Below are 12074 nucleotides of genomic sequence, written 5' to 3'. Positions count from 1 at the left end.
GATGTCAAATCATTATTTTATACAAAAAAAAAAAAAAAGAGTCTATGACAACACCTGCATATTGTTATTGCCTTTAAACCTAAGTGATGAAAGATATAGTTGGAAGCAACTCAGATTTGGCTTCTTAGAACTGCTGGCAAGCACAAGATCACCAGCTATGTCTGGGAAACGTTAATGACAAGAAAATGATGCATCCGTTCACAAATTTTTTTCCATCTGCCATTTAGAAATGCATCTGCACTCTGGAGTGTATTTGCCAAAGGTGTTTTTGTCGATTTTTATCATGGATAACATGAATGGACAGGCCAAAACTAAAATAAGTGTATTCATATAATCATCTGAGTGTGTGTATGTGCACGAGGGGACAGTGTCTAAATAGATCTACTGTACTGATGTGAGCTGTCGAAGGAAGGATTTTTCCTGCAGCAATTGCAGGACTCAACTCATCTGCATGGTCCAGTTAAGACTCCTACGCCCACCCACCCATACTCACACACACACACACACACACGCACACACACACACACGTACACATTTACACACGTGCACACATGCATGCATGCACACTCACACTGTTCCTCCTGTTGCCACAGGGATAAAGATACACCAATTAGTATGCACCAGTTGATTTACTCAGGAATTGGCAAAAAGCCCAATGGGAAGATGAAGGTTTAGAGGGCCAAGGTTGTGCGCCTAGACTGGGCAAACATTAAAGCTGAACTGCAGTAAGAATAATTAGGGACATAGTTGTTTATTGGATGTGTAATGACTTCTGGGGGAATTACAGCTGAATAGCCAATTATTGGGTTATAGGCATTAAAACTTACATAGTTACTGTCAAGGCTCTCTTGCTCTTTGTAGCCACAATCTGCTTTCCATATGTTGAATGGATGCAGGCCTGAATACATGAACAAATTAATTTCCCCTTGCTGGCTCTCCCACATCAATGTGCTGAATATGTAAATTTTATGTCATACGGGTAATGCATTAACCTCTCTATATGAACAACGCTAGCTTTTCAGGAATTATATGAGACAGATAATATTGTGTCATTTACAGCCATGCATGTGCGTGGTTTGAATGAGTTTTTGAAACGTTTCTGTAGCTGCTCAGCAAATGTTCAATTTACTGTCACAAGATTTTTCCTCCAGGAAACTCAATTTCAACCCTACAAATGAGAAACATGTACTCCACACAGTTTCACTTACTGTCATGTCAGACCAATTTCTCACTGGACAAAGTTAGAGGAAGTCATTTTCAAAACATTTGGTGGGAAAGAAAAAAGATTTTAAAAAAAACATTTTTTTGGGTCATCGGTAGTATTTACATGTAATTTTTCAAACTTCCTGTCCAATATGATAGGAGATTGGATTTGTTAGATTTGAATAATCCCAAATTAATATACAATATAAGTGAATATATACTGCATATGTTGACTGATGGGGATTTGTGGGCTTGGTGAGTACTGCTTTTGGATAACAATGTGCTGTTTAAACAGTATATCCACTGACAGTCTACTCAGGTGTTCCCTGAAGTCCTTGGTGGTCGAGTGTCCTGGGAAAATATATTCTGTTTTAATGATTGTCATGTGGAAAATAAATTCATTTATTCCTGCTTTGGGAGCTTCTTGGGCTCCTTGGTGTTTTCTGAGTGTGGACAAACTTAAGTGGCTTTATCAATACAAATTCTCTCCTTTTCTTCTTTGTCTTTTTTTTCATTTGTCCCCATTCCCTCTTTCTTAGTTTAATCCTATTGGACATTCATGAATCATTTTCTTTCCTCTGCCCACACTTGTTATTCCTCAAGCCTCTACTTTGTCTTACCTAATTCCCTCATCTTTTGCTCCCAAACCTTCAGAGCCTATAGCCCATATATGTTGTAATGTTCTTTTTTTGACTTTTATTTGGTTAGACATATGCAAAAGATACAAATTGATATTTACATAAACAATAGAAAATGTGATGGAGAGGTGCAAAAAACCCTCAGAGGGGCTTGATCACGGCATTCTCCAATGCATACCTTAATCAATCAGAAAAAGAGAACAAATATTAAAAGAATGGGAAAGTGAGAGAGAGAAAAAAAGACAAAAGATAAGATTGCACATACCAGCAGACATCCATGTATATAAGTACATAAAGTAATTAATGTGACAGAACCTTTAGAATGTTTTGTGAATACAACTGCAGACTTTCAGTGGATTGATTATCAATCAAGATCAGCCATGTGTGAAATTCCCACTTGACCAGGACACAACAGGCAATTAATTTGTCATTGATTCCCACTTTGACCTCCAGAGATGTGCAAAGTAATGAAAAAGTTGACAGACCCGTAAAAAAAAAAATGTCTTCATTAAGAGACCCATTGTAATATCTGTTTGATGCAGAGTAACATTTCATAATGCCAGAGGTCATCTTGGATGAAAAAACACACTTATATGCAATACTGGATGTGTATACACCACATTAATATGCTGACATAAGTCTGAATGTCATGTTTTATTTTTAACATGACAGTTCTTTCAATGACCACTAGATGGGCTCTTTCCTCTTTAGACACCTGTTCCTGCACATGTATCACCTGGAAAAACAAGTAGCAAGGATTTGTTATATCATTGTCTTAAAAGAAAAGCATCCAACTAAAACAAACCACTGCAAGTCTCAAACAGTTTGACCATACAGTCTGTCAATGGTTATGTGCATATCAGAACAAGTATGATTCTGTGGTATGAATGGAAGTATGTATGGTATCAGAAAAAATATATATACATTGTGAAATAAACAAGGGTAAGAAATATGGGACCCCTTAGTACAGTTTCTTAAAGGAAATATAGAAATAAACAGTATATTCCTGGAGTCTCTGCTGGTCACCTAGCAACCTCACAGTGGCTGGACTTTAAGAAAGTCACTGTGACAAAAAAAAATATTCCTCTAAACACACACACACACAAACACACACACACAAACACACACAAAAACATTCACATTATTTCACATGTGTGGTTAACAAGATTTGAATTTGGTTCTAGTTTGTGCAACTGTACATAAAGTTCAGTAACTTATTATGTAACTGACTATTTCAGTATCAGAGACGTATTTCCTTAAATGATTCTTTATACGTAGATAGGAAAATCCCTGACAGGACCTAACTAACCAGTGGTGCCAGGAACCTTGTTATTGTCGTGGGATTTGGAGCTGTTTGTCATAACAATCAGGATATGGGGGTTTGGAGGACGTACTTGTCGGATGTTTTCAAGCATGCAGGATCAACAGTTTCCTCAGAACATCTCTGTCTAAATTATAGTACTTAAATGTTTAAGCCATGTAAAACACTTTGTAAAAGTGCTGTATAAATAAAGTTTATTTATTATTATTATTTCCTCTTATTCCTGCAGTAGGTGTGAAACGATGCTATGCTATTCATGTTATACTTTCAACTATAGTAGGACTTTAGACAACTTTGGGTGTGCTTAGTCATGCTCGATGTGCAGCCACCAAACAACATGATTTATCTTCCTTTTTCCCAATATAGAAGGCTATATGAAGCCTCAAAGTGAAAGAAATCTGAGGTGCAGAGCTTAAAGCTGCTGCAGTAACAGCTTTTCAGCTTGTTTACAACATAATGGAGTGTCAGTAGTTGGTTGCAATGATCTATTGAGCCTACACACTCTGGTAAATCCTTCGATTCGTGAGAGTGTGGCCAATGCTGCAACTCCAGTTTGTGCCAATAAATGTTCAGCATACATGTGTACAGCATTTACAGCTGTAGCAGTGATCAGTGACAAAATGTAAAGCCTGTAGATTGCTCTCAAACAGAATAAAACTTGGATTCAACTTGACAAAGCTATTCTTTGAGTAGTTAGATAACCTGGTTAGTTGTAACACATGCTGTAGTGCATTGCTGAATGCTTTGCTCTGTGTCTGAATGCTTGTACAAAGAGAGGAGGAGGAAGAAGACAGAGAGCCTTACTTTCTCCTCACTTTTATGGACATCATCCTTAACTTAAAAACTAAAAAAAAGATACCAAAGCCTCCCCTCAGAATATTAAAAACAGTGAGGTATTGTATGGGTTACATAGTTACACCTCAGCTCTGCAAGTTATTACATTATCACTTAAAATGTGATACAATATGACATTTTTAGAAAAACAACTTTCTAGAAATCAGCTGCTATTATGGTTCTAATTCTGTTGTGTCTGCCTGAGGAAAAAATGCTGGATGACAGTCTGTGTCTGAAGGTTAATGTCCACATTTTCCGACTGGAATTTGAACCATTTTTGTTTGTTTTTCATTCTTTTTTTTCTGGTTTGTATTTTTGTCAAGCAATTTATCTTCTAAATGGACACAGTTTGGCTCACTCATGCTGTCTGCCCGAGTTTCAGACCTGGTTAATGGGAATAAATGTGAGTCTCTTTTGCCACATGGAGTGCATTAATGCACACTGCCCTCTAAAACAGTCCTCACCCCACATGCTAAAACACAGCATCACAAAGTCTGTATGATTCAGCTGGCACTTAGCTTGTTATTCAAGCCCAGCTTTCATGTTGCTGCATCCAGGAGTAATATTAGGCAAAACTCCCTGTGAACAATAATAACGCAACTTGTTATATCATATTTCCTCTTCACCTACAGATACTTTTAATGTCCAGAGATTAGTTATGATTACTTGAACTTTTCTACTGTTTAAGTCACTTTTAGTCACTTTATGTGATGGGAAAAAGGTGGTTTCTTGTTACCTTTTCACTTAATCAATAACATCTTCACAGACATTTTCACTGACTTATTGCAGTACTGCACATCTCCTATTAACTCCTGTGAGGAAGTACAAATAAGATGAATGACAGTCCTCAAGGTGCAATCAGTTGATAAATGTTAAAATGAAAAAAACAAAAGGAAAGAGGGTCATTACTTCCAATATCTGAAATCCCACACTCAGTTCAGCAGATGTCCAGTAAGACGTATACACTTTATTCCCCCCTTCTTCCTTCTCCCTCCCTCTCTGCAAAGCCCTGTTCATATCGCCATGTTTACTGCATGTTGACATGGAAAATATTTTAGGGTGAAATAGCAATGATTCATATATACACACACTCTCACTGTGCTCTGTGTTTGTCTTTAAACTTCACTTTTCCCCAAATCGTGTATATAAGCCATGTTTAGGAAGGGGAGATCACTCATTACCTTATTGTCTGGAGTCTGAGCGGGATGGGATACTACACTATTTTACAAAGGACATGCTGCATTTTTTATACCTTTACATGGAAAACTTGAATGGAATTTGGCCTAACTGGGACATTTTCTACGGACTAAGACAGTTGGACTTTGGTGATGGCAACTTTGGTGTGGTGTGTCAAAGGATTTAGGCATTATCAAGAGTTATATTGTCAAGCAATGTTAGTAGGATCAGTCATTACATCAAAAATGGGAAAATTTTCCAAGAAAGAGCATTTCATTGGCATCAAACGTCAGCAGACAGGACTTGGATACAGGAGACAATATGAATTTTAGTGTTTTCGGTTGACCTCTAAAGAGCACAAAAAAACTGAAAGGTTGTTCAATGACTTCCAGACTAAGGGCAAGGTATTTCATTCCTTTCATCACCTGTATGCGTGTGTCTGGAGTGTGTGTGGGTGTTTACACATAACAGCAAGCTGGTAATGCATGAGCCCAATCCTCGCTGGAGCACTGGGCATGATGACATGTCTCCAGGCTTGACGTTCTCTGCTACCGTTTACTAAACAGCCTTGATAGGACATGACTGTTTTAGTAAATACAGAAGGCGCGCGCATGTGTGTGTGTGTGTCCTTGTGTGTGTTTTGGGTTGATTTGGTATCAGGACAGTTAGCTTTCTGTTCAGGTAGCAGTTCTCCAAAGTGAGGTAATACATCACCTCACATTAGAGGAATAAACTTCAACAGATTCACTACCTGTCAGACTTTTCAAACTCTTTAACAACCACACAGTGAGGTGTGAAATCATTTTTAACACCGCTATAATCAGGACTCTTCTTATACGGTAAACACAAATCCCTCATGCACAGCGGCTCTGGTATAATCGTTCTCTGTCTGAGTTTATAATGTAAACACCACACACTTGTATCTTGCACTGCACAGACGCGTACACACAAGCACACACATAAACGATATATGTGTGTGTGTGTGTGTGTGTGTGTGTGTGTGTGTGTGGGCGCGTTCCGTTAGTTCGACAGGTGTGTGGAAGACTGCCACGAGCCAGGCGGCAGGTGGAGATGAAGATTTATAGATTTTAATCGTATCACTCTTGAGCAATAATTCTACTGCCTGAGGGAAGGAAGGTCCACAGCTACAGTACATGTGATTGATGGATGCTGTGCTGGGTATCCTTGAATCATAGCGAAACTAGTGTTTTTTCACAATATATATGCAGACTGGCTTGTGCTTCAGTAATTGCAGGTAGCAGAAAATCAAACAGTTGATGAGTTTTCATATAAACAGAGCGCAAGTCCACTGGGGAAAAAAAAGATAAAAGCAGAGCAGAAGAAATGCCAGGAGGGGGAAAGTATAATAACTGGATGCTATATCAAGTTAGACAAGTGTGAAATCCATGGATGAGGTAGCTATCCAAATAAAGAATATATTCAGTTCAAATAATGAAAAACAAACAGAGAAGGGAAGTTCCAAAATATCGGAATGTGTATTGTGTTATGAGTTTCAATAACAGTAAATTGACCCTGGTTTCAGGGAGTCGGTGAGGTAAATCCCTCAGGTTTTACCGTTTCTTATCTGGAAAGCTCCATCTGGAACATTACATTCTCCCCCTGATGTTGTCATTCCCATCCATGGCATGATTAACAGTTACAAATTTGCATCAATTTGAAACTGTCTGAATAAGACAGTGGGAGGTGATGTCTTCTGTTAATGAAATCTCTGAGACAAAAGCCCTATAATGTTTCTGTTGGCAGACACACTTGAAAAGAGCTTATGCTGGATAGACAAGGTAACCCCTATTCTTGATGTCACATCTTTCACCTGCCAGTGCAAAGTCTGAACAAGATATGGCGAAAAACAAACAAACTAATCGGTTGCACAAACTATTGAAAGTGCCAAGACAATTTGGGATGGAAGTGTGACATGTTGGGACAGTAATACTTATGATATGTACTGTACTATTCTCCTTTGTCTCTTCTCTACTCTGCTTATCTCCTGCTATTTTCTCTCTCTCTCTCTCTCTCTCTCTCTCTCTCTCTCTTTTTACAAATGCTTCTAATCCACTCCGTAAGCCTAATATCTGCAGGAGAAGATACTCTATTTGCATATGAATTTGGCACAGTCATAATTCTCCTGAATCATGACTGATGAAATGAGGTTTATAGCGCAGACACAGTTAAATCAGATATGCTTGTAAGTCTGACAAATGTAATAAAGCAGGACTTTATGATCCATCTAAATGCAACCTCATCACTTGTTTAGAAATCAGTTATGCAAATTTTGACAGGTTGACCCCCTTAACCCCAGTTACTAATACACTTTGTCATTTGTGCCAAGATGTTAAATTCCACTTGATCTGGGTGTCGTGTTTTTCTTTCTTTCTTTCGTTCGTTCTTTCTTTTTTCTGTCTTTCTTTCTTTCTTTCTGTGTTTAGTGTAAATGGATGTCATGCTGCCTGTGTTTCAGGGTAAATAAAGGCCTAAGGCTCACACCGATCAAAGGATTTATATTTATTTCAATAACACGTGAGCAGGACACCTAAAGAATAAAACAGAATGGAATATTACCGGTACAGGTGAAATGATTGTCGATTTGTATGAATCTCAGTTTTCAAATTAATGAATGTAGAACAACATTGGTTCATTTAGTTGATGATGAAGTCCAAATTTATAGTTTGGCAGGGGAAACGTGGACTGTGATGTGTAAATAATCAAAAGGTGTTCCCAAGTGTTGGAAAATGAAATGTTATATGTGGTGTTATATGCACCATGGACTATACTTTCTGCCACTGAAAAGCATGTATCAAGACAGACAGCAACATATTACTGCGTTAAAATTGCACATCAGAATCAACTGTACAGTTTCTAGTTACTGCAGTGCATCTGTCTTATTGTACACATTTGTATTACTGTTGGACATCTGACTAAACAAATTAACACTGCTGTCAAGTTTTGTTTCTTTATATTTCCAATATCTTTATTTTTACTTTACTTCAGATCATTTAATATCCTTCATTATTACATTATCATCTTTGCTATTGTCTATGTGTTCTACATATTATTGTTTTTTTTTTTTTAACTTTTAAGTATTTTTTATGAATGGCACAAGTGGCAGCAAAAGTTTTTTCTCTGTTCATAATCCAATAAAGCTTTAAACTTTAACTTTTGCATTTGACTCAATTGCTTGTACAGAATGTTCTTGTTTATCAGTTTTGATGTTGGGTAGCTAACAATGTTCAATAACTACTTATAATAGTGGTGACATTCATCCTAACATTCTGCTTGAAGGGCAATTATGAATCAACAGATGATGTGTGAACTGTGCTGAGTGACTGTGTTTATTTAACAGTTCTTTCACGCTTCAGCATCTTTATAGCTTTTTACAGTTGGTCCCTCTCCCCTGATAAAGCCGCTTGCATCCAGTCAGCAGCATCTGTGTATAGATGATGTGACAGAGAGAGATTTCAGTGTTTAGGGTAAGGAAGAGGGACAGCATGGGAATGTGGCTTTTCACCGTTTAGGAGAATCAGTTAACTATCCATCACACAAAGATCAGGTTTCACCGACATGCAGGTTTTACTCTGCTGGTCATCGCTTTCCTGACAGGACTGTTTTCTGTCTTTATGTTTGTCTGCTTTCTTTTTTTGGGGGGAGGGGAGTATAGCCAAGTGCTCCTAGGTAATAATCATTCATTATTCTTCATAAAAAAAACTGAAAACTGAAACTGGAGGACTCTAAAACATTTTATTCATATCAAAAACACAACATAAACATTACATTTTGAATCTATTTTATACAATAACAGTTGTACCAACAAGCCAACAATATAAATGTCTAACATTACACAACACAGACATATTTACAAAGTAAAATGTGCATCACTCCAAGACTGTAAGTTCATCAGATTGTTTAGTTTTAGCACTACAGAAAAGAACATGACAAAAAAATCTGCCTTTAACCTTTTGTTGATTCTATAAAGGCAGCACCAACACAGTTTGTAGACAATGGTGTAATTTAACTACTCTTCTAAATGTGCTGTCTGAGCATTGCATGGGTGATACCATGAAAGAATCACTGATAGCAGTGTGGAATGACCTGATGTCAGCAGATCAGATCTGGGATCTGTTAATAATGAGTCAGATCTGATAGAGACTAGCTCCGGTTAGAATAAAAGCTGACTGTGGATCTGATAGTGAGGCCGGCAGCGGTTTCAGGGAGTGACACTCGTAGTTTTGCTGCTGACTCAGCTGTTCCTGTGGGAATCAAAGCCTTTTTACTCCACTGTCACACGCTATAGTGATCTCAACTGTCTCAGTCAGCGCAAACATACTTTGTGTGTGTGTGTTTGTGTGTGTATTGCCTTTCACAACAACAACAGAAGCTCTCTAACACAAAAGTCATCAGACAGGTAAAAATTTTCCTGTAAAGAGTCTTGTCGAACCACCCATTTTCCCTTCTTAATGTCTTATTAAACCTCTGTGCCCTCGCGATGGTAGATGATTCCTGTCGAGCCCAGTGGAGGATAGAAATGCCCACTGGACCCGCTGTACTGGCTGAGGATGGGGCTGGTGTACGCTAGGGAGGAGTGGGTGGGTGAAGAGGAGAGCACGGTGGGAGCTGGAACTTGTGGTACCCACTCTGGGCCGGCTGAGTTGGGGGAGTAGCTACTAAAGCTTCCAGGCTGTGCGTGCCTATGAGGCCCATCTATAGGAAGGTTGATCGGCAGTGGCCTGTTTAACCCATCGCCTCCCACCTCATTAGCTGCTCCAGTGGTCACCCCAGACATCTCTGATAAGAAGCTGCTCAGACAAGGTGCGGGACCTGACGATGAAGGGGAGGGAATCCTGTCCGGTGTGGGAGAGATGTTAAGGGCCGGGTTGCCAGAGTGTTTAGGGCTGCCCCTCTCGCTGTCACCTGACTCAGGGGCTCCTGAGCCACCCTCACCACCGGAGAGGGAATCGGACTTCCTCTTCCTTTTGCGGCGGAAGTTTCCATTGTCGAACATCTTTTCACAGTTTGGGTCAAGTGTCCAGTAGTTGCCTTTGCCTGTAATATCAGAATGAGAGTTAACAAGATTTAATTTATGTTTAAACAAGGGTAAATTAGCTTATGTATGCAACACAATCAAACTGTAAATGTAAATTAAATTAATTAATCATATACTGTAAACATTTGCTTGTTAGAGAGAAACAAAACACACAAAAAATATTTTAAGTGTTACCTGGATCGTCCTCATCTCTTGGTACTTTTTTGAAGCAGTCATTGAGTGACAGGTTGTGTCTGATGGAATTCTGCCAGCCTGCTTTACTCTTATTGTAGAAAGGGAAATTATCAGCAACGTACTGGTAAATCTGACTCAGTGTCAGTCTCCTGTCTGGTGCTCCGTGGATAGCCATGGCGATGAGAGCGGAATAGGAATAAGGTGGCCTGACAAGCTTCATCAAGTCTTCTTGTGAGGGTAGGGAGAACCAGCTCAGCTCCCCTCCTGGACCTCCAGCACCAGCCGGACCCAGGTAAGGCCTCTGCATGCCGTAGTGCTGAGGGACAAAGGGGGGGCCGGGGTTCCCAGGCGGGCCGGTGGTAGCCAGGTATGGTGGTGTGTTGATCCCGGAGCCGTTGAACCAGAGGTAGGGGTTTGGGGAGGAGGTGGTGTAGTCGCTCAGGTCGTAGGAGGTCGGTGTGGTGCGCTGAGGGCTCGGCAGCGAGGGAGGAGGGTAGTAACAGTCACTGTACATGCTGAGTTCAGGGGGCTCCTGGCCGAGGCTAGGGAACTGCGGGCCACACCGAGGAGGAGACTGGCCCTGAGCCTCAAATGACGACATTGTCAAGGCAGAGTTTCTTCTCACCTCTACCTTTGCCTTTGGTTGTCCTTCCTTTCTGTGTCAAAATCTTTTTGCAGCGACTTCTTTCAGCCCGTGAAAGTCCTTTGCTTGCTGAGTCCGTCACAGGTATTCAGTGCAGTGGGTGAGCTGATCCAAACGAAGGTCTCTGAGCTTTTAAACTACTCTTTTCTTCTCCTTTCTTGTCTGTTTGCCCTTGGTTTATGTCAAGATGTCACCTGTCATACCTGCTTTATCTGTTTCCCTGGTAACGCCCCCAGTCTCGTTTGATTGGTTGTTTTCTCAGGTGAGTAGTCTGTTCCTGCTTTTATCTGTTTTTTTCCTTCTGTCAGCTAGTTCAGTTCCTCCAGGGGTTTTGTTCACCCTCAATTAAATAATTTTCCACTCAAGCTGTTACTGCAACATTAATTGAGTTCAGTCATCTGTAATTTTTTGATGATTATGATGCAAATTTATACAGACTGAAATAATATAACTTGGCCTTTTCAGATTAGACATTTTATTTTTTTCTTTCTTCTGTATGCTTCTCTTGCAATCACGGACAGCTTAGTCATCATGAAGACGGACAACCTTCTCTAAAAGTACTGAGAAAGAGCTCCTGGCAAATGTTTTCTTATTTATTCAGTATATGCTGTTTGTACTAATTAATATTACATTACATTAATATTTTCTGTAAATATTGGGCCACACTTAGTCTGAGATATAAATGAACAGAGAGTTAATTAGAGCATTATTCTCTTTCTTTCTATTCGGCTTCTTTAAACCAGGTTTAGCGGTAGAAATATCACAAAAGTACGAACAGCCTATTGTGGTAGTAGGAACAATAGGTTAATAGCTAGCAGCATTGCAGTGACAGCAGCCTATATAGTTTGGCATACATTTTTATATTATTTACTCTTAACCTATTTCCCTTTAATACATAGCATTAAGCTAACATCTTTTTAGAGGTTCTCATGTTTTCCAATAGTCTGATACCTATAAATGATAATTTTAACAATAATGTTCTTAATTCTTGTCATATCACGGTGTATCTTACTTCCAAATAGTAGCAGG

General features: G+C 39.3%; 1 protein-coding gene across 1 annotated transcript; it reads right to left on the bottom strand.

Annotated features, from left to right (window-relative positions):
* Positions 1-8911: 8911 nt before the first annotated feature.
* Positions 8912-12047, bottom strand: foxi3b (forkhead box I3b). The gene is made up of 2 exons (XM_042418113.1): positions 10403-12047; positions 8912-10227 (listed from the first exon to the last, which is right to left on the bottom strand). Exons 1-2 carry the CDS (start codon positions 11001-11003, stop codon positions 9650-9652), a joined length of 1179 nt encoding a protein of 392 aa, XP_042274047.1. The 5' UTR covers positions 11004-12047; the 3' UTR covers positions 8912-9649.
* Between the last annotated feature and the right edge of the window lie 27 nt (positions 12048-12074).

This window comes from Thunnus maccoyii, chromosome 8, assembly GCF_910596095.1.
Source record: "Thunnus maccoyii chromosome 8, fThuMac1.1, whole genome shotgun sequence".
Classification (NCBI taxonomy): Eukaryota; Metazoa; Chordata; class Actinopteri; order Scombriformes; family Scombridae; genus Thunnus; species Thunnus maccoyii.
Note: the sequence above shows the minus strand (reverse complement) of the source record. Positions and strands in the feature narration are given on the sequence as shown.

Bases quoted from the DNA above. Each gene is read 5' to 3' on its own strand.
- foxi3b (XM_042418113.1), bottom strand. From the start codon at position 11,003: ATGTCGTCATTTGAGGCTCAGGGCCAGTCTCCTCCTCGGTGTGGCCCG. The intron at 10,228-10,402 runs GTAACACTTAAA...CTGATATTACAG, and splicing joins AAGAGATGAGGACGATCCAG to GCAAAGGCAACTACTGGACA.